General features: G+C 47.7%; 1 protein-coding gene and 1 gene segment (V, D, J or C); both read right to left on the bottom strand.

The window, feature by feature from the left end:
* Nucleotides 1-23,016, bottom strand: part of LOC140128465 (immunoglobulin heavy constant mu-like) — a 476,316-nt gene that overhangs the window by 224,912 nt on the left and 228,388 nt on the right.
* LOC140118301 (uncharacterized) lies at nucleotides 1,473-21,053 on the bottom strand. Its single transcript, XM_072136070.1, has 2 exons — nucleotides 20,503-21,053; nucleotides 1,473-3,290 (listed from the first exon to the last, which is right to left on the bottom strand). The coding sequence occupies exons 1-2, from the start codon at nucleotides 21,044-21,046 to the stop codon at nucleotides 1,627-1,629; spliced, it is 2,208 nt and encodes a 735-aa protein (XP_071992171.1). The 5' UTR covers nucleotides 21,047-21,053; the 3' UTR covers nucleotides 1,473-1,626.

The following is a 23,016-nucleotide window of genomic DNA, read 5'->3' as shown; positions in this document are numbered from 1 at the left end:
TTCTCAACTCTGTTGACATAAACAATGACAAGAGGCAAAAGAACCACTTCCATTCCTTGAGAACATATGTATATGTCAGTGTATATGCACATTTTACAAGGATCATAGCAGTCTTCTCTCAACTCTGCAGCAGACTGGAGTGACAGTGGACCCTGCTCCCTCTGGATGGAGCAACGCCACCAACCAGCGGCACTCCTTAACCTGACAAACCTCCTGCACCATTAACAAGTGGGCAGCCCGCCACTCAAGCGGAGTGGTTAGGTTCAGCTGGCACACAGCATATCATCCAGTGACAAGTAAGGAGAACACGATCAGCAGAGATAGCTGCAGTGCTGGTTTAAAGGGCCAAGTACCACAGGGCATGTATGGTGGCTGCTGAGCCTCGGGCTCCATCCCCTCTGCCCCGTAACCAGCAAAAATGGGGTAGAGAAGATGACCAGGGGCCACAAACTGGCCGCACAATGACTGCCCTCTAAGGAGCGCCAAGTTGGTCATGTCGCATAATAATTTACGCCTATCAATGGACTCACACCACCTACAGTCCCCACATGTACCATCAATTAAAATGGACTAAACAAGCGCAATGCCCCCTCCACCAAACCTCGCAACCAACTGGAACCAATACCACCAGAAACATTATCTGAATGGGAGCACCAATGACCAGAAGTGACTGTGAACACCGATGCCACAACAAAAGCGCCAGCACAGGCCTTACGTCCACCCAAACCCCAGGCATCATTGAAGTGTTAAACCTCAAGTGCACTAGGGCACCATAACCTGGCTGCACACGGCACCTGATTCTGACTCTGGAATGTAAGTTCTTGTACCAGAAAGCCCAGAACTATCACCTCTGCACACCCCCCCCGCCCTATCCCAAATCTTCCATGCCTCCCCACCACCACGGTAACGTATCGCCCTGTATGGGAGTGATGCACTTTATCTATGAGCTCATGGTTGACAGCCAGCTTGATGCGCTGTCAACAGATGCGCAGGATGCGCAGGAGCAACAGACAGATGTAAGTTACAACAAGTATTGCCTTACGATCATATATGTCAATATTGTATGTATGTAACTAAGAACCTAAGCAAGAAGCAAATTAAATGTAGTCTTGCCATCCCAATGTAACGTGTATGTTACTGAACCTGTAGCCCTATCTGTTTGTAACAATTTGCCTGAACACTGTGTATAAAAGATAAACATTTGTATCGTATTGTATTATTAACCACTATAAATAAAGAGCAAACCGAAAATGTTAAATTAAACTTACATGTGAAAAAGTCTTATAAGGTACACACACTTATCCTACCCCTTACTGGAGTGGGGAGGGAATGGCAGGTCCCACTACCTGCCTACCCACCATTCCAAAAAAATAGGCCCCAATAGGTTGTTACTAAAGACCTCAACCAGTTAGGTTTCCTGAGGCTAAACAGATTGCCTGTTTTTTTTTCATCTTCGCAGATAAACACCCCATCCAGTATTATAAGATGAACACCCCATGCCATCTCCTAACGATGACTTCTAAAAACATATAAATCTATTACAACACATAAAATATATAATTTACACTATAATTATCATACAACAATAAATATATTAAAAACTATCATTGCATACAATAAAACAATTTAAAACCGTGATTTAAATTTTTGAATAAGCTCCTCTTTGCATGGCTTCTCCACTGGAGCAATATTTACAGGAAGAATTCCCCTTGCTGATTCCCAATGAAATAGTTTCTCTCCTGCCACAGCACCTAGGACATCATTGAGGATAGGTTTTAAAAATTCATTCGATTTTGGCTCGTATAATTTTTTCACAACCCATGATCGCCTGGCCTTGGAGTACTCCACTCTATATTTCTCTTTTTCTTCTCCATCAAAGCCCCTTGCTGTGGCCTGCCTTCGTCCTACATTATAGTTGTGATCTAATGCGGAGAGCTCAGTTCGGGCAACCATTGAATCATGATTATAATGAATTCTTTTAGGCCTGTATTTTAATGTTGTACTGTGAAAGATTTCTAAATTTCCTGTGTGGCAGAAAAATGTTAGATGACGAATATCACGCAGGAGGGTTGGATTATCGATAACACTTTTCAATCTTTCATGGGGGAGAGAATTTATTTTTAACCATTTGGTATCCTCAGGAAGTTGATCATGGTGACATTTTGGGTATAATGCATTATTAGGCCACTCGTGAACATTAACCACATGGTATTTTGCAGACTGCCACTGGGCAACAAGCATATTAGGATCCTTATTGCAATGCTTCGCACACCACCATAGATGATTCTTGACCGGTGCAACCCAATTTGCCAGTTCGTGACAGTTTTTTAATTTTGAGGCACATAAAATTTTTTGGCCAACAGATTTAGCAACGTGCCAGATGTCAAACTGGTGCAAAATATGACTGTACTCTTCTCTTATTAATTTTCTTATTCCCATGTGACGATCGGTAGCCACAATCCTCACATTCACATTTTCAGATAGTAAGTCCTCTAAAGTTTTTTGGAAGGCAATTTTTTCAAGGCAAACAGATGTAATTGGTGGAATTATTTGTTGCACATTAAAACCCACAATTTTGTTGGATTTTGCCTCTATCAGGGTATAAGTGCAGTATTTTGCGCAAAAGCCTGGACTGTCTGCCTGGCCATCACCCACTAGGCAGATAGGTGTATTTCTCAAGCTTTCTATTACTTTAGATTTTTCTGTTAGCCAATGATGGTGTATGGTAGGGAATAGAAATCGTCTTTGATATCTATAATATGTTGAATGAGATATCATACTGATATTTAGAATATTAAAAAAATTGCTTACTTTTAAAAAACTTGACCCACTTAAAATAACAGCGCTAGCCAGGGCAACATTGCCAATAGGAAACCGGTTGGAACTCGGCTGGCTATGCCACAATGTTGATACATGTCCACTTGTGCAGCGAGCATCAATAATAAGCATTGAACCTATTTTTTTAAAATGCACATGTGTAAGGCTAGAATGGCAGGATTTTGTAAACTGGCAAGGAATCAGTGACAACAGTTTGTGCAAACTGCTTTTAAAGATTATAAATTTTGGTTCATTTGCCAGGTCAGGTGAATCATAGATGATTTCTTCAAACTTTCCTTCCTCCATCAAATCGTCATCATCGGATGAAGATTCCTGGGAATCTTCGTCTTCTAGGTCAGAGTCTTCTAAATATAATGTATCATCTACCTCCTCTCTGCTCTCATCAATGCTGCTCCAAGAATCTGTATCTTCGGATATAGGTGGAAGATTTGAAAAGCTTGTGGTGACTTTTTCTGGTAATAATTAGAGATGAGCGAACACTAAAATGCTCGGGTACTCGTTATTCGAGACGAACTTTTCCCGATGCTCGAGTGCTCGTCTCGAATAACGAACCCCATTGAAGTCAATGGGAGACTCGAGCATTTTTCAAGGGGACCAAGGCTCTGCACAGGGAAGCTTGGCCAAACACCTGGGAACCTCAGAAAAGGATGGAAACACCACGGAAATGGACAGGAAACAGCAGGGGCAGCATGCATGGATGCCTCTGAGGCTGCTTAATCGCACCATTATGCCAAAATTATGGGCAACAGCATGGCCATGACAGAGTGACAGAATGAAGCTAGATAGCATCTAAAACATCCAATAATTGACCCTGACACTATAGGGGATGGCATGCAGAGGCAGCGGCAGCGGCAGCAGCGGCAGGCTAGAGAGTGTCATGGCAACATACCCTAAATGGACTCAGGCTTCAAACCAATGGGTGGCAGAGAGGAACCAAAGGAGGTGAGCAAGAAGCGCTCAAATAATATCGGTACATGATAAAAGTTTGCCAGTATATTTTGTGGATTACACAGCAGGGTGGCGACAAAGTTAACATGGAAGCCATGAAAACAATCCAAAATTCTGCCTGACACAGCTCGTTTGATAAGGGGACCATGTATGGAGGCAGTGAACTAGTAGTAGATTAAAGGTGCTGCAGTTAAAACTATGTTAGTTGGATCTTGGCATGGAGCTGGCGCTCCGCTGCCAGGCGAGCTTTCGCCAATCCAAGCCCCTGTCTATAGGCTACTCCCCAAACAGCACTTCTAAGAACCTTTTGTATAAGATCAAGTGTAGTAGCGTTCTTATAAGTTTAGGATATGGCGGGTGAGGGGAATGTAAACAGATGCGCAAGAAGCGCTGAAATAATATCCCTAAATGGTAAAAGTTTGCAAGTATATTTTGGGGATTACACAGCAGGGTGGCGACAAAGTTAACAACTTTGATGTGGAATGCCCTGTAATAGCTCTTGGGCGGTGTGCCTTTTATCGCCTAGGCTCAGCAGTTTCAGCACCGCCTGCTGTCGCTTAGCGACGGCACTGCTGCTGTGCCTAGAGCTACCGACTGATGGCGCCATGCCCACGGATGGTAATTCGGAGGAGGAGGAGGTGGAGGAGGGGTGGGAGGAGGTATAGTAGGCCTTTGAGACCTGGACCGAGGTAGGCCCCGCAATTCTCTGCGTCGGCAGTATATGACCAGCCCCAGGGTCAGACTCGGTCCCAGCCTGCACCAAGTTAAGTGTAGTAGCGTTCTTATAAGTTTGGGATATGGCGGGTGAGGGGAATGTAAACAGATGCGCAAGAAGCGCATGATGCGCATGGAGCTGGCGCTCCGCTGCCAGGCGAGCTTTCGCCAATTCAAGCCCCTGTCTCTAGGCTACTCCCCAAACAGCACTTCTAAGAACCTTTTGTATAAGATCAAGTGTAGTAGCGTTCTTATAAGTTTAGGATATGCCGGGTGAGGGGAATGTAAACAGATGCGCAAGAAGCGCATGATGCGCATGGAGCTGGCGCTCCGCTGCCAGGCGAGCTTTCGCCAATTCAAGCCCCTGTCTCTAGGCTACTCCCCAAACAGCACTTCTAAGAACCTTTTGTATAAGATCAAGTGTAGTAGCGTTCTTATAAGTTTAGGATATGCCGGGTGAGGGGAATGTAAACAGATGCGCAAGAAGCGCTGAAATAATATCCCTAAATGGTAAAAGTTTGCCAGTATATTTTGTGGATAACACAGCAGGGTGGCGACAAAGTTAACAACTTTGATGTGGAATCCATGAAAACAACCCAAATTTCTGCCTGACACACCTCGTTTGATAAAGGGACGATGTATGGAGGCAGCTATATGGACGACTTTTGGAGGTAGCAATGGAGACAACGTGTGGAGGCTGCTATGGAGACAATTTAATTTGGATAGTGCCTGTATGTGGCAGTCCCAAACATTTTTCAAACCAGAGGAGCAGGTAGGTGGCCCTCCAGTAAAATGGAATAGATTGAGTGCCTGTATGTGGCAGTCCCAAAAATGTTTCAAACCAGAGGAGCAGGTAGGTGGCCCTGCAGTAAAATGGAATAGATTGAGTGCCTGTATGTGGCAGTCCCAAAAATTTTTCAAACCAGAGGAGCAGGTAGGTGGCCCTCCAGTAAAATGGAATAGATTGAGTGCCTGTATGTGGCAGTCCCAAAAATGTTTCAAACCAGAGGAGCAGGTAGGTGGCCCTGCAGTAAAATGGAATAGATTGAGTGCCTGTATGTGGCAGTCCCAAAAATTTTTCAAACCAGAGGAGCAGGTAGGTGGCCCTCCAGTAAAATGGAATAGATTGAGTGCCTGTATGTGGCAGTCCCAAAAATGTTTCAAACCAGAGGAGCAGGTAGGTGGCCCTGCAGTAAAATGGAATAGATTGAGTGCCTGTATGTGGCAGTCCCAAAAATTTTTCAAACCAGAGGAGCAGGTAGGTGGCCCTCCAGTAAAATGGAATAGATTGAGTGCCTGTATGTGGCAGTCCCAAAAATGTTTCAAACCAGAGGAGCAGGTAGGTGGCCCTGCAGTAAAATGGAATAGATTGAGTGCCTGTATGTGGCACTCACAAAAATTGTTTCAAACAGAGGACCGGGTAGGTGGCCCTCCAGAAAAATTAAATGCATGAAGTACTATAGCAAGAGCCAGTGGGCCCTGTCAAAAAATAGCCATTTTCCTCTGCTTTACTGTACAAAGAGGAGGAGAAGGAGGAAAATGAGGAGGAGGAGGAGTGGATCAATTATTCAGGTTGAGCTTCCTTCACCTGGTGGAGATTGGAAATTCTGAGAAATCCAGCCTTTATTCATTTTAATAAGCGTCAGCCTGTCAGCGCTGTCAGTCGACAGGCGTGTACGCTTATCGGTGATGATGCCACCAGCTGCACTGAAAACCCGCTCGGACAAGACGCTAGCGGCAGGGCAGGCAAGAACCTCCAAGGCGTACAGCGCCAGTTCGTGCCACATGTCCAGCTTTGAAACCCAGTAGTTGTAGGGAGCTGTGTGATCATTTAGGACGATGGTATGGTCAGCTACGTACTCCCTCACCATCTTTCTGTAAAGATCAGCCCTACTCTGCCGAGACTGGGGACAGGTGACAGTGTCTTGCTGGGGTGACATAAAGCTGGCAAAAGCCTTGTAAAGCGTACCCTTGCCAGTGCTGGACAAGCTGCCTGCTCGCCTACTCTCCCTCGCTACTTGTCCCGCAGAACTACGCACTCTGCCGCTAGCGCTGTCAGAAGGGAAATACTGTTTCAGCTTGTGCACCAGGGCCTGCTGGTATTCATGCATTCTCACACTCCTTTCCTCTGCAGGGATGAGAGTGGAAAGATTTTGCTTGTACCGTGGGTCCAGGAGAGTGAACACCCAGTAATCGGTGCTGGAATAAATTCTTTGAACGCGAGGGTCACGGGATAGGCAGCCTAGCATGAAATCTGCCATATGCGCCAGAGTACCAACGCGTAAGAATTCACTCCCCTCACTGGCCTGACTGTCCATTTCCTCCTCCTCCAACTCCTCCAACTCCTCTTCTTCTGCCCATACACGCTGAACAGTAAAGGACTCAACAATGGTCCCCTCTTGTGTCTCGCCAACATTCTCCTCCTCTTCCTCCTCATCCTCCTCCACCTCCACCTCCTCCGATATGCGCTGAGAAACAGACCTGAGGGTGCTTTGGCTATCAACAAGGGAATATTCTTCCCCTGTCTCTTGTGACGAGCGCAAAGCTTCCGACTTCATGCTGACCAGAGAGTTTTTCAACAGGCCAAGCAGCGGGATGGTGAGGCTGATGATGGCGGCATCGCCACTGACCATCTGTGTTGACTCCTCAAAGTTACTCAGCACCTGACAGATATCAGACATCCACGTCCACTCCTCATTGTAGACTTGAGGAAGCTGACTGACCTGACTACCAGTTCTGGTGGAAGTTGACATCTGGCAGTCTACAATCGCTCGGCGCTGCTGGTAAACTCTGGATAACATGGTCAGTGTTGAATTCCACCTCGTGGGCACGTCGCACAACAGTCGGTGAGCGGGCAGTTGGAGGCGGCGCTGCGCTGCCCTGAGAGTGGCAGCATCTGGGCTGGACTTCCTGAAATGCGCACAGATGCGGCGCACCTTCGTGAGCAAATCAGACAGATTGGGGTATGTCTTGAGGAAACGCTGAACTATCAGATTTAACACATGGGCCAGGCATGGCACATGTGTCAGTCTGCCGAGTTGCAGAGCCGCCACCAGGTTACGGCCGTTGTCACACACAACCATTCCCGGCTTGAGGTTCAGCGGTGCCAGCCACAGATCAGTCTGCGCCGTGATGCCCTGTAATAGCTCTTGGGCGGTGTGCCTTTTGTCGCCTAGGCTCAGCAGTTTGAGCACCGCCTGCTGTCGCTTAGCGACGGCACTGCTGCTGTGCCTAGAGCTACCGACTGATGGCGCCGTGCCCACGGATGGTAGTTCGGAGGAGGAGGTGGAGGAGGGGTGGGAGGAGGAGGAGGCATAGTAGGCCTGAAACACCTGGACCGAGGTAGGCCCCGCAATCCTCGGCGTCGGCAGTATATGAGCAGCCCCAGGGTCAGACTCGGTCCCAGCCTCCACCAAGTTAACCCAATGTGCCGTCAGAGATATATAGTGGCCCTGCCCGGCAGCACTCGTCCACGTGTCCGTGGTCAGGTGGACCTTGTCAGAAACGGCGTTGGTCAGGGCACGGATTATGTTGTCTGACACGTGCTGGTGCAGGGCTGGGACGGCACATCGGGAAAAGTAGTGGCGGCTGGGGACCGAATACCGAGGGGCGGCCGCCGCCATGAGGTTGCGAAAGGCCTCGGTCTCTACTAGCCTATAGGGCAGCATCTCCAGGCTAAGCAATCTGGAGATGTGCACATTAAGGGCTTGGGCGTGCGGGTGGGTTGCACTATATTTGCGTTTCCGCTCCAGCGTCTGGGGTATGGAGAGCTGAACGCTGGTGGATGCTGTGGAGGATCGTGGAGGCGACGATGGGGTTTTTGTGGCAGGGTCCTGGGCAGGGGGCTGACTAGCAGCTGACACAGGGGAAGGAGCAGTGGTGTGCACGGCCGGAGGTGAACGGGCTTGTTGCCACTGAGTGGGGTGCTTAGCATTCATATGCCTGCGCATACTGGTGGTAGTTAAGCTAGTAGTGGTGGAACCCCTGCTGAGCCTGGTTTGGCAAATGTTGCACACCACAGTCCGTCGGTCATCCGGTGTTTCCTTAAAGAACCTCCACACTTCTGAAGATCTAGCCCTCGCCGCAAGAGCCCTCACCACGGGAGCTTCACTAGTTGACAGTGGCGCTGATGCACCAGCTCTGGCCCTGCCTCTCCGTCTGGCCCCACCACTGCCTCTTCCAACCTGTTCAGGTCGAGGACTCTCCTCCGTCTCAGAAGCACTGTGTTCACCCGGCCTCTCAACCCAGCTTGGGTCTGTCACCTCATCATCCTCCGATCCCTCAGTCTGCTCCCCCCTCGGACTTCCTGCCCTGACAACAACTTCCCCACTGTCTGACAACCGTGTCTCCTCATCGTCGGACACCTCTTTACACACTTCCACTACGTCAAGAAGGTCATCATCACCCACAGACTGTGACTGGTGGAAAACCTGGGCATCGGAAAATTGCTCAGCAGCAACCGGACAAGTGGTTTGTGACTGTGGGAAGGGTCCAGAAAACAGTTCCTCAGAGTATGCCGGTTCAAATGCCAAATTTTCCTGGGAGGGGGCAGACTGGGGGGGAGGAGGCTGAGGTGCAGGAGCTGGAGGAGTGGGGATTTCGGTGACATGGGTGGACTGCGTGGAAGACTGACTGGTGGTGGACAAATTGCTCGAAGCATTGTCAGCAATCCACGACATCACCTGTTCGCACTGTTCTGGCCTCAACAGTGCTCTACCACGAGTCCCAGTAACTTCAGACATGAACCTAGGGAGTGTAGCTCTGCGGCGTTCCCCTGCTCCCTCATCAGCAGGTGGTGTCTCACCCCGCCCAGGACCACGGCCTCTGACCCCTGCAGTAGTTGGACGCCCTCGTCCCCGCCCTCGTCCTCTACCCCTAGCCCTCGGGTTAAACATTTTTAAAATGAGAGTTATAACTTTTTTGTTTTTTTTACTTCTTTTTGTTTTTTTTGGTGTTTTTTTTTTTGTGTTTTTTTTTTTTTTTTGTGTTTTTTTTTTTTTTTTGAGTTTTTAAAACCAAACAATCCTATCCTATTGCTATGGCTATTTTCTAGCCAAGTATCAAAGGAAGCACACTACTATGCCAGATGAGATGACACTGAGTTATTGCCTAATAGAAATCCAACCCCTACTGAATTTTGCCACTTCGGCCTTTGCTATGGATATGTGCGCCACTAAGCGCAGAACACAGCGGTCGCAAGTCTCACTACAAATTGCTCAGAATTGGCAAGTACATGCACTGCAGAAACTACAGCCACCAGCAGATCAACCAGAAATCAAATATATAGAACGCTACTGTAGGCTTCAAGAAGCTGTTTGTATTCTCCTATGGCTATTTTCTAGCCAAGTATCAAAGGAAGCACACTACTATGCCAGATGAGATGACACTGAGTTATTGCCTAATAGAAATCCAACCCCTACTGAATTTTGCCACTTCGGCCTTTGCTATGGATATGTGCGCCACTAAGCGCAGAACACAGCGGTCGCAAGTCTCACTACAAATTGCTCAGAATTGGCAAGTACATGCACTGCAGAAACTACAGCCACCAGCAGATCAACCAGAAATCAAATATATAGAACGCTACTGTAGGCTTCAAGAAGCTGTTTGTATTCTCCTATGGCTATTTTCTAGCCAAGTATCAAAGGAAGCACACTACTATGCCAGATGAGATGACACTGAGTTATTGCCTAATAGAAATCCAACCCCTACTGAATTTTGCCACTTCGGCCTTTGCTATGGATATGTGCGCCACTAAGCGCAGAACACAGCGGTCGCAAGTCTCACTACAAATTGCTCAGAATTGGCAAGTACATGCACTGCAGAAACTACAGCCACCAGCAGATCAACCAGAAATCAAATATATAGAACGCTACTGTAGGCTTCAAGAAGCTGTTTGTATTCTCCTATGGCTATTTTCTAGCCAAGTATCAAAGGAAGCACACTACTATGCCAGATGAGATGACACTGAGTTATTGCCTAATAGAAATCCAACCCCTACTGAATTTTGCCACTTCGGCCTTTGCTATGGATATGTGCGCCACTAAGCGCAGAACACAGCGGTCGCAAGTCTCACTACAAATTGCTCAGAATTGGCAAGTACATGCACTGCAGAAACTACAGCCACCAGCAGATCAACCAGAAATCAAATATATAGAACGCTACTGTAGGCTTCAAGAAGCTGTTTGTATTCTCCTATGGCTATTTTCTAGCCAAGTATCAAAGGAAGCACACTACTATGCCAGATGAGATGACACTGAGTTATTGCCTAATAGAAATCCAACCCCTACTGAATTTTGCCACTTCGGCCTTTGCTATGGATATGTGCGCCACTAAGCGCAGAACACAGCGGTCGCAAGTCTCACTACAAATTGCTCAGAATTGGCAAGTACATGCACTGCAGAAACTACAGCCACCAGCAGATCAACCAGAAATCAAATATATAGAACGCTACTGTAGGCTTCAAGAAGCTGTTTGTATTCTCCTATGGCTATTTTCTAGCCAAGTATCAAAGGAAGCACACTACTATGCCAGATGAGATGACACTGAGTTATTGCCTAATAGAAATCCAACCCCTACTGAATTTTGCCACTTCGGTCTTTGCTATGGATATGTGTGCCACTAAGAGCTAAACACAACGGTAGCAAGTCCCCCTGCTAATTCCTCACAAAATGGTAAAAGATGCAAATTAAAATAAAAAAAGTAGAACGTTATTGTAGCCCTAAGAAGGGCTGTTGGGTTCTTTGAGAATCACTCCTGCCTAACAGTAAGCTAATAGAACACCCTAACGCTTTCCCTGACCAGCAGCAGCTCTCTCCCTAGCGGCATCCAGAGACAGAATGATCCGAGCAGCGCGGCCAGCGGCTAGTCTATCCCAGGGTCACCTGATCTGGCCAGCCAACCACTGCTATTGACGTGTAAGGGTACCACGTCATGCTGGGTGGAGTGCAGAGTCTCCTGGCTTGTGATTGGCTCTGTTTCTGGCCGCCAAAAAGCAAAACGGCGGGAGCTGCCATTTTCTCGAGCGGGCGAAGTATTCGTCCGAGTAACGAGCAGTTTCGAGTACCCTAATGCTCGACCGAGCATCAAGCTCGGACGAGCATGTTCGCTCATCTCTAGTAATAATTAGAGATGAGCGAACATGCTCGTCCGAGCTTGATGCTCGGTCGAGCATTAGGGTACTCGAAACTGCTCGTTACTCGGACGAATACTTCGCCCGCTCGAGAAAATGGCAGCTCCCGCCGTTTTGCTTTTTGGCGGCCAGAAACAGAGCCAATCACAAGCCAGGAGACTCTGCACTCCACCCAGCATGACGTGGTACCCTTACACGTCAATAGCAGTGGTTGGCTGGCCAGATCAGGTGACCCTGGGATAGACTAGCCGCTGGCCGCGCTGCTCGGATCATTCTGTCTCTGGATGCCGCTAGGGAGAGAGCTGCTGCTGGTCAGGGAAAGCGTTAGGGTGTTCTATTAGCTTACTGTTAGGCAGGAGTGATTCTCAAAGAACCCAACAGCCCTTCTTAGGGCTACAATAACGTTCTACTTTTTTTATTTTAATTTGCATCTTTTACCATTTTGTGAGGAATTAGCAGGGGGACTTGCTACCGTTGTGTTTAGCTCTTAGTGGCACACATATCCATAGCAAAGACCGAAGTGGGAAAATTCAGTAGGGGTTGGATTTCTATTAGGCAATAACTCAGTGTCATCTCATCTGGCATAGTAGTGTGCTTCCTTTGATACTTGGCTAGAAAATAGCCATAGGAGAATACAAACAGCTTCTTGAAGCCTACAGTAGCGTTCTATATATTTGATTTCTGGTTGATCTGCTGGTGGCTGTAGTTTCTGCAGTGCATGTACTTGCCAATTCTGAGCAATTTGTAGTGAGACTTGCGACCGCTGTGTTCTGCGCTTAGTGGCGCACATATCCATAGCAAAGGCCGAAGTGGCAAAATTCAGTAGGGGTTGGATTTCTATTAGGCAATAACTCAGTGTCATCTCATCTGGCATAGTAGTGTGCTTCCTTTGATACTTGGCTAGAAAATAGCCATAGGAGAATACAAACAGCTTCTTGAAGCCTACAGTAGCGTTCTATATATTTGATTTCTGGTTGATCTGCTGGTGGCTGTAGTTTCTGCAGTGCATGTACTTGCCAATTCTGAGCAATTTGTAGTGAGACTTGCGACCGCTGTGTTCTGCGCTTAGTGGCGCACATATCCATAGCAAAGGCCGAAGTGGCAAAATTCAGTAGGGGTTGGATTTCTATTAGGCAATAACTCAGTGTCATCTCATCTGGCATAGTAGTGTGCTTCCTTTGATACTTGGCTAGAAAATAGCCATAGGAGAATACAAACAGCTTCTTGAAGCCTACAGTAGCGTTCTATATATTTGATTTCTGGTTGATCTGCTGGTGGCTGTAGTTTCTGCAGTGCATGTACTTGCCAATTCTGAGCAATTTGTAGTGAGACTTGCGACCGCTGTGTTCTGCGCTTAGTGGCGCACATATCCATAGCAAAGGCCGAAGTGGCAAAATTCAGTAGGGGTTGGATTTCTATTAGGCAATAACTCAGTGTCATCTCATCTGGCATAGTAGTGTGCTTCCTTTGATACTTGGCTAGAAAATAGCCATAGGAGAATACAAACAGCTTCTTGAAGCCTACAGTAGCGTTCTATATATTTGATTTCTGGTTGATCTGCTGGTGGCTGTAGTTTCTGCAGTGCATGTACTTGCCAATTCTGAGCAATTTGTAGTGAGACTTGCGACCGCTGTGTTCTGCGCTTAGTGGCGCACATATCCATAGCAAAGGCCGAAGTGGCAAAATTCAGTAGGGGTTGGATTTCTATTAGGCAATAACTCAGTGTCATCTCATCTGGCATAGTAGTGTGCTTCCTTTGATACTTGGCTAGAAAATAGCCATAGGAGAATACAAACAGCTTCTTGAAGCCTACAGTAGCGTTCTATATATTTGATTTCTGGTTGATCTGCTGGTGGCTGTAGTTTCTGCAGTGCATGTACTTGCCAATTCTGAGCAATTTGTAGTGAGACTTGCGACCGCTGTGTTCTGCGCTTAGTGGCGCACATATCCATAGCAAAGGCCGAAGTGGCAAAATTCAGTAGGGGTTGGATTTCTATTAGGCAATAACTCAGTGTCATCTCATCTGGCATAGTAGTGTGCTTCCTTTGATACTTGGCTAGAAAATAGCCATAGGAGAATACAAACAGCTTCTTGAAGCCTACAGTAGCGTTCTATATATTTGATTTCTGGTTGATCTGCTGGTGGCTGTAGTTTCTGCAGTGCATGTACTTGCCAATTCTGAGCAATTTGTAGTGAGACTTGCGACCGCTGTGTTCTGCGCTTAGTGGCGCACATATCCATAGCAAAGGCCGAAGTGGCAAAATTCAGTAGGGGTTGGATTTCTATTAGGCAATAACTCAGTGTCATCTCATCTGGCATAGTAGTGTGCTTCCTTTGATACTTGGCTAGAAAATAGCCATAGGAGAATACAAACAGCTTCTTGAAGCCTACAGTAGCGTTCTATATATTTGATTTCTGGTTGATCTGCTGGTGGCTGTAGTTTCTGCAGTGCATGTACTTGCCAATTCTGAGCAATTTGTAGTGAGACTTGCGACCGCTGTGTTCTGCGCTTAGTGGCGCACATATCCATAGCAAAGGCCGAAGTGGCAAAATTCAGTAGGGGTTGGATTTCTATTAGGCAATAACTCAGTGTCATCTCATCTGGCATAGTAGTGTGCTTCCTTTGATACTTGGCTAGAAAATAGCCATAGCAATAGGATAGGATTGTTTGGTTTTAAAAACTCAAAAAAAACAAAAAACACAAAAAAAAAAAAAAAAAAAAAAAAAAACACCAAAAAAAACAAAAAGAAGTAAAAAAAACAAAAAAGTTATAACTCTCATTTTAAAAATGTTTAACCCGAGGGCTAGGGGTAGAGGACGAGGGCGGGGACGAGGGCGTCCAACTACTGCAGGGGTCAGAGGCCGTGGTCCTGGGCGGGGTGAGACACCACCTGCTGATGAGGGAGCAGGGGAACGCCGCAGAGCTACACTCCCTAGGTTCATGTCTGAAGTTACTGGGACTCGTGGTAGAGCACTGTTGAGGCCAGAACAGTGCGAACAGGTGATGTCGTGGATTGCTGACAATGCTTCGAGCAATTTGTCCACCACCAGTCAGTCTTCCACGCAGTCCACCCATGTCACCGAAATCCCCACTCCTCCAGCTCCTGCACCTCAGCCTCCTCCCCCCCAGTCTGCCCCCTCCCAGGAAAATTTGGCATTTGAACCGGCATACTCTGAGGAACTGTTTTCTGGACCCTTCCCACAGTCACAAACCACTTGTCCGGTTGCTGCTGAGCAATTTTCCGATGCCCAGGTTTTCCACCAGTCACAGTCTGTGGGTGATGATGACCTTCTTGACGTAGTGGAAGTGTGTAAAGAGGTGTCCGACGATGAGGAGACACGGTTGTCAGACAGTGGGGAAGTTGTTGTCAGGGCAGGAAGTCCGAGGGGGGAGCAGACTGAGGGATCGGAGGATGATGAGGTGACAGACCCAAGCTGGGTTGAGAGGCCGGGTGAACACAGTGCTTCTGAGACGGAGGAGAGTCCTCGACCTGAACAGGTTGGAAGAGGCAGTGGTGGGGCCAGACGGAGAGGCAGGGCCAGAGCTGGTGCATCAGCGCCACTGTCAACTAGTGAAGCTCCCGTGGTGAGGGCTCTTGCGGCGAGGGCTAGATCTTCAGAAGTGTGGAGGTTCTTTAAGGAAACACCGGATGACCGACGGACTGTGGTGTGCAACATTTGCCAAACCAGGCTCAGCAGGGGTTCCACCACTACTAGCTTAACTACCACCAGTATGCGCAGGCATATGAATGCTAAGCACCCCACTCAGTGGCAACAAGCCCGTTCACCTCCGGCCGTGCACACCACTGCTCCTTCCCCTGTGTCAGCTGCTAGTCAGCCCCCTGCCCAGGACCCTGGCACAAAAACCCCATCGTCGCCTCCACGATCCTCCACAGCATCCACCAGCGTTCAGCTCTCCATACCCCAGACGCTGGAGCGGAAACGCAAATATAGTGCAACCCACCCGCACGCCCAAGCCCTTAATGTGCACATCTCCAGATTGCTTAGCCTGGAGATGCTGCCCTATAGGCTAGTAGAGACCGAGGCCTTTCGCAACCTCATGGCGGCGGCCGCCCCTCGGTATTCGGTCCCCAGCCGCCACTACTTTTCCCGATGTGCCGTCCCAGCCCTGCACCAGCACGTGTCAGACAACATAATCCGTGCCCTGACCAACGCCGTTTCTGACAAGGTCCACCTGACCACGGACACGTGGACGAGTGCTGCCGGGCAGGGCCACTATATATCTCTGACGGCACATTGGGTTAACTTGGTGGAGGCTGGGACCGAGTCTGACCCTGGGGCTGCTCATATACTGCCGACGCCGAGGATTGCGGGGCCTACCTCGGTCCAGGTGTTTCAGGCCTACTATGCCTCCTCCTCCTCCCACCCCTCCTCCACCTCCTCCTCCGAACTACCATCCGTGGGCACGGCGCCATCAGTCGGTAGCTCTAGGCACAGCAGCAGTGCCGTCGCTAAGCGACAGCAGGCGGTGCTCAAACTGCTGAGCCTAGGCGACAAAAGGCACACCGCCCAAGAGCTATTACAGGGCATCACGGCGCAGACTGATCTGTGGCTGGCACCGCTGAACCTCAAGCCGGGAATGGTTGTGTGTGACAACGGCCGTAACCTGGTGGCGGCTCTGCAACTCGGCAGACTGACACATGTGCCATGCCTGGCCCATGTGTTAAATCTGATAGTTCAGCGTTTCCTCAAGACATACCCCAATCTGTCTGATTTGCTCACGAAGGTGCGCCGCATCTGTGCGCATTTCAGGAAGTCCAGCCCAGATGCTGCCACTCTCAGGGCAGCGCAGCGCCGCCTCCAACTGCCCGCTCACCGACTGTTGTGCGACGTGCCCACGAGGTGGAATTCAACACTGACCATGTTATCCAGAGTTTACCAGCAGCGCCGAGCGATTGTAGACTGCCAGATGTCAACTTCCACCAGAACTGGTAGTCAGGTCAGTCAGCTTCCTCAAGTCTACAATGAGGAGTGGACGTGGATGTCTGATATCTGTCAGGTGCTGAGTAACTTTGAGGAGTCAACACAGATGGTCAGTGGCGATGCCGCCATCATCAGCCTCACCATCCCGCTGCTTGGCCTGTTGAAAAACTCTCTGGTCAGCATGAAGTCGGAAGCTTTGCGCTCGTCACAAGAGACAGGGGAAGAATATTCCCTTGTTGATAGCCAAAGCACCCTCAGGTCTGTTTCTCAGCGCATATCGGAGGAGGTGGAGGTGGAGGAGGATGAGGAGGAAGAGGAGGAGAATGTTGGCGAGACACAAGAGGGGACCATTGTTGAGTCCTTTACTGTTCAGCGTGTATGGGCAGAAGAAGAGGAGTTGGAGGAGTTGGAGGAGGAGGAAATGGACAGTCAGGCCAGTGAGGGGAGTGAATTCTTACGCGTTGGTACTCTGGCGCATATGGCAGATTTCATGCTAGGCTGCCTATCCCGTGACCCTCGCGTTCAAAGAATTTATTCCAGCACCGATTACTGGGTGTTCACTCTCCTGGACCCACGGTACAAGCAAAATCTTTCCACTCTCATCCCTGCAGAGGAAAGGAGTGTGAGAATGCATGAATACCAGCAGGCCCTGGTGCACAAGCTGAAACAGTATTTCCCTTCTGACAGCGCTAGCGGCAGAGTGCGTAGTTCTGCGGGACAAGTAGCGAGGGAGAGTAGGCGAGCAGGCAGCTTGTCCAGCACTGGCAAGGGTACGCTTTACAAGGCTTTTGCCAGCTTTATGTCACCCCAGCAAGACACTGTCACCTGTCCCCAGTCTCGGCAGAGTAGGGCTGATCTTTACAGAAAGATGGTGAGGGAGTACGTAGCTGACCATACCATCGTCCTAAATGATCACACAGCTCCCTACAACTACTGGGTTTCAAAGCTGGACATGTGGCACGAACTGGCGCTGTACGCCTTGGAGGTTCTTGCCTGCCCTGCCGCTAGCGTCTTGTCCGAGCGGGTTTTCAGTGCAGCTGGTGGCATCATCACCGATAAGCGTACACGCCTGTCGACTGACAGCGCTGACAGGCTGACGCTTATTAAAATGAATAAAGGCTGGATTTCTCAGAATTTCCAATCTCCACCAGGTGAAGGAAGCTCAACCTGAATAATTGATCCACTCCTCCTCCTCCTCATTTTCCTCCTTCTCCTCCTCTTTGTACAGTAAAGCAGAGGAAAATGGCTATTTTTTGACAGGGCCCACTGGCTCTTGCTATAGTACTTCATGCATTTAATTTTTCTGGAGGGCCACCTACCCGGTCCTCTGTTTGAAACAATTTTTGTGAGTGCCACATACAGGCACTCAATCTATTCCATTTTACTGCAGGGCCACCTACCTGCTCCTCTGGTTTGAAACATTTTTGGGACTGCCACATACAGGCACTCAATCTATTCCATTTTACTGGAGGGCCACCTACCTGCTCCTCTGGTTTGAAAAATTTTTGGGACTGCCACATACAGGCACTCAATCTATTCCATTTTACTGCAGGGCCACCTACCTGCTCCTCTGGTTTGAAACATTTTTGGGACTGCCACATACAGGCACTCAATCTATTCCATTTTACTGGAGGGCCACCTACCTGCTCCTCTGGTTTGAAAAATTTTTGGGACTGCCACATACAGGCACTCAATCTATTCCATTTTACTGCAGGGCCACCTACCTGCTCCTCTGGTTTGAAACATTTTTGGGACTGCCACATACAGGCACTCAATCTATTCCATTTTACTGGAGGGCCACCTACCTGCTCCTCTGGTTTGAAAAATTTTTGGGACTGCCACATACAGGCACTCAATCTATTCCATTTTACTGCAGGGCCACCTACCTGCTCCTCTGGTTTGAAACATTTTTGGGACTGCCACATACAGGCACTCAATCTATTCCATTTTACTGGAGGGCCACCTACCTGCTCCTCTGGTTTGAAAAATGTTTGGGACTGCCACATACAGGCACTATCCAAATTAAATTGTCTCCATAGCAGCCTCCACACGTTGTCTCCATTGCTACCTCCAAAAGTCGTCCATATAGCTGCCTCCATACATCGTCCCTTTATCAAACGAGGTGTGTCAGGCAGAAATTTGGGTTGTTTTCATGGATTCCACATCAAAGTTGTTAACTTTGTCGCCACCCTGCTGTGTTATCCACAAAATATACTGGCAAACTTTTACCATTTAGGGATATTATTTCAGCGCTTCTTGCGCATCTGTTTACATTCCCCTCACCCGGCATATCCTAAACTTATAAGAACGCTACTACACTTGATCTTATACAAAAGGTTCTTAGAAGTGCTGTTTGGGGAGTAGCCTAGAGACAGGGGCTTGAATTGGCGAAAGCTCGCCTGGCAGCGGAGCGCCAGCTCCATGCGCATCATGCGCTTCTTGCGCATCTGTTTACATTCCCCTCACCCGGCATATCCTAAACTTATAAGAACGCTACTACACTTGATCTTATACAAAAGGTTCTTAGAAGTGCTGTTTGGGGAGTAGCCTAGAGACAGGGGCTTGAATTGGCGAAAGCTCGCCTGGCAGCGGAGCGCCAGCTCCATGCGCATCATGCGCTTCTTGCGCATCTGTTTACATTCCCCTCACCCGCCATATCCCAAACTTATAAGAACGCTACTACACTTAACTTGGTGCAGGCTGGGACCGAGTCTGACCCTGGGGCTGGTCATATACTGCCGACGCAGAGAATTGCGGGGCCTACCTCGGTCCAGGTCTCAAAGGCCTACTATACCTCCTCCCACCCCTCCTCCACCTCCTCCTCCTCCGAATTACCATCCGTGGGCATGGCGCCATCAGTCGGTAGCTCTAGGCACAGCAGCAGTGCCGTCGCTAAGCGACAGCAGGCGGTGCTGAAACTGCTGAGCCTAGGCGATAAAAGGCACACCGCCCAAGAGCTATTACAGGGCATTCCACATCAAAGTTGTTAACTTTGTCGCCACCCTGCTGTGTAATCCCCAAAATATACTTGCAAACTTTTACCATTTAGGGATATTATTTCAGCGCTTCTTGCGCATCTGTTTACATTCCCCTCACCCGCCATATCCTAAACTTATAAGAACGCTACTACACTTGATCTTATACAAAAGGTTCTTAGAAGTGCTGTTTGGGGAGTAGCCTATAGACAGGGGCTTGGATTGGCGAAAGCTCGCCTGGCAGCGGAGCGCCAGCTCCATGCCAAGATCCAACTAACATAGTTTTAACTGCAGCACCTTTAATCTACTACTAGTTCACTGCCTCCATACATGGTCCCCTTATCAAACGAGCTGTGTCAGGCAGAATTTTGGATTGTTTTCATGGCTTCCATGTTAACTTTGTCGCCACCCTGCTGTGTAATCCACAAAATATACTGGCAAACTTTTATCATGTACCGATATTATTTGAGCGCTTCTTGCTCACCTCCTTTGGTTCCTCTCTGCCACCCATTGGTTTGAAGCCTGAGTCCATTTAGGGTATGTTGCCATGACACTCTCTAGCCTGCCGCTGCTGCCGCTGCCGCTGCCTCTGCATGCCATCCCCTATAGTGTCAGGGTCAATTATTGGATGTTTTAGATGCTATCTAGCTTCATTCTGTCACTCTGTCATGGCCATGCTGTTGCCCATAATTTTGGCATAATGGTGCGATTAAGCAGCCTCAGAGGCATCCATGCATGCTGCCCCTGCTGTTTCCTGTCCATTTCCGTGGTGTTTCCATCCTTTTCTGAGGTTCCCAGGTGTTTGGCCAAGCTTCCCTGTGCAGAGCCTTGGTCCCCTTGAAAAATGCTCGAGTCTCCCATTGACTTCAATGGGGTTCGTTATTCGAGACGAGCACTCGAGCATCGGGAAAAGTTCGTCTCGAATAACGAGTACCCGAGCATTTTAGTGTTCGCTCATCTCTAGTAATAATGCATCCGATTTTTGTAAATCACACATACAAGCCTTTGAAATGCCTTTCTGGGGCATTGTCTGTGTAGATGCATCCTTTTTTCCATACGAAGGATCTGTCCCAACAGCACGGCATATTTTATGGAGAAACACATCGGTGTTTATACCAATATCTACCATGCCTTTTTCTGAATAACTTTTAGATGAGCGCTTGCGTTTTAAAGGTCTTTTATTGAAAGCATCATCATCTAACTCAGGTGACTTTTTTATTGGGAAAATTGATGGCACCGCATTTGGGCGCAGCCGACGTTTGGTATTCTCATGAAAATATTGGTCATCTGCAAAATGCTTAGAACACATGCGATATACATCATTTGCTTTGTTGGCATGTATTCTGTCAGCTAGTTCTTCTAGATTATGAAAATGCTCTGGTGCTTGAGAAAGCCAAAGTCTAATAGCGGTCTTCTCTTTAGGAAACGCATGCATAATGACATTTGCATTTTTTTGTTTCCATGTATGCTGACAGCCTTTAATTATACAGGAAGGCATTTTTGTAGACAAGTTTTAATACCTGGAACAATAATAAATCAAATTGACATTTTTAAATAAATAGTATAATTGTATTGCTAATATCGATATAGTTCAGGAATGTTTATTTAAATTTTTTTTTAAAATTAAACGTGAATAGTGCACAATGTGCCTTATTCATAAAAAATGTCTGAGAGCAAAACAGTAGCCATAGACAAGGATTCTTTAATGTAAGAGCAGTGAGATTATGGAACTCTCTGCCGCAGGAGGTTGTTATGGCGGATTCTATGTCAGGGCCGGATTATAGGCGGGGCTCGAGCCCCGGGGTCCCCGCCATCTCGTCCCCCCTAGGGGCCCCCACCAAATTGCACCTCCCCGGCCCTCCAGCCCCTGCATAAACTGCCCGGCCACTCATCCTACTGCATGGCGAGCCACCTGCCCTTCGGCACCACTCCGCCCCCCCTGCACAGGTGACTGCTTCCAGGCCCGCCTAAAAAAGCAACCCCACAAATCCCGCTCAACACTCTGCTCTGCTCACTCCCGGCTCAACACCGCCTCCGGCTCCCAGCTCCCCGCTCCGCACGCTCCCGGCTCAACACCGCCTCCGGCTCCCCTCCCCCCGCTCAACCTCCCCCCCACTCCCCGCACGAACATTCACCGCCAACCCCCCTCCCCTTCCCAGCTAAACAAGCAACCGGGCGACTACCCACCCCCTTCCCCCCTGGCAAACAAGCACCGGCAAGACCCCCCACCCACCCAAACAGGTCACACGGTCACCCTAACAGGTAAGTATATACATATGTGTTTTTTTGTGTATATATATATGTATATACAGTGTATATGTGTATATATGTATATACTGTATATATATATATATATATGTATATACTGTGTATATGTGTATATATGTATATACTGTGTATTTATGTATCTACTGTATATATATGTATATACTGTGTATATATGCATCTACTGTGTATATACTGTGTATATATGCATCTACTGTGTATATACACGCATATATTTATATAAGCATATATGTGTGTACATTTATATATATGTGAATGATGTGGTTTTTGTATATACTGTGTATATGGAATGTATGTATATGCTCTATATACTGAATGTGTGTGTATTCCCCATATGTGTGTAAATGCTGTATATACTGAATGTGTGTGTATTTGCTGTATGTGTGTATATACTTTATGAGTTTGTTTATACTCTGTGTATTAGTTTATAAATGTATATGAGTGCATAAATGTGTGTGTATAAGTGTATACTTTTGTGTATATATGGGTGCAAGTATATGAGTTTAGAACTTTATGTGTGTGTCGGTATATGTAAATAAATGTGGGTAATTGTATAAACATGTCTGTATAAGGGTACATTCACAAGAACGTATGGGGGTGAGGCGGCTGTATGTAGCTGTGTTACTGCTGGGATAGTGGAAAGGAAGCAGGAGGACGTGTGTGTACGCTACACTTAGTGGGGGCCTCCACCAGATTTTGCGCCATGGGGCCCCCACCAACCTTAATCCGGCCCTGCTCTATGTACATGTTCAAGAGAGGCCTGGGTGACTTTCTGGAGAGAAAAAATATCAGGGGTTATGGGGCAAAACATTTGTTTAATTCTTATAGGTTGGACTTTATGGATGTGCATCGTTTTACAGCTTTATATACTATGATACTATGAAAACAGTTCAAAGCAACCAATCAGAGCTCAGCTTTAATTTTATAAACTGATGCAAGAAAATGAAAGCTTAGCTCTGATTGGTTGCCATGGACAATTGGAATAACTTTGCTCACAGACACTTTTAACCAATCTCCACCAAAGGGTTTGATTGTTATGATTACCATCATCTACATGATCACCTACATTTATTGAGAATATGTACAGAGGAGAAAATATGTATTATATACAGGTTTTCTCCCCTCAAAGAATGGAGATGCACACTTCAACTCAGAGACACATAATTCCCACAAAGTCAGGAG

The sequence above is a fragment of the Engystomops pustulosus genome, chromosome 1, assembly GCF_040894005.1.
Source record: "Engystomops pustulosus chromosome 1, aEngPut4.maternal, whole genome shotgun sequence".
In the NCBI taxonomy this organism is placed as follows: Eukaryota; Metazoa; Chordata; class Amphibia; order Anura; family Leptodactylidae; genus Engystomops; species Engystomops pustulosus.
Note: the sequence above shows the minus strand (reverse complement) of the source record. Positions and strands in the feature narration are given on the sequence as shown.

Bases quoted from the DNA above. Each gene is read 5' to 3' on its own strand.
- LOC140118301 (XM_072136070.1), bottom strand. From the start codon at position 21,046: ATGCCTTCCTGTATAATTAAAGGCTGTCAGCATACATGGAAACAAAAA. The intron at 3,291-20,502 runs GCGAACACTAAA...AATTATTACCAG, and splicing joins TGCATTATTACTAGAGATGA to AAAAAGTCACCACAAGCTTT.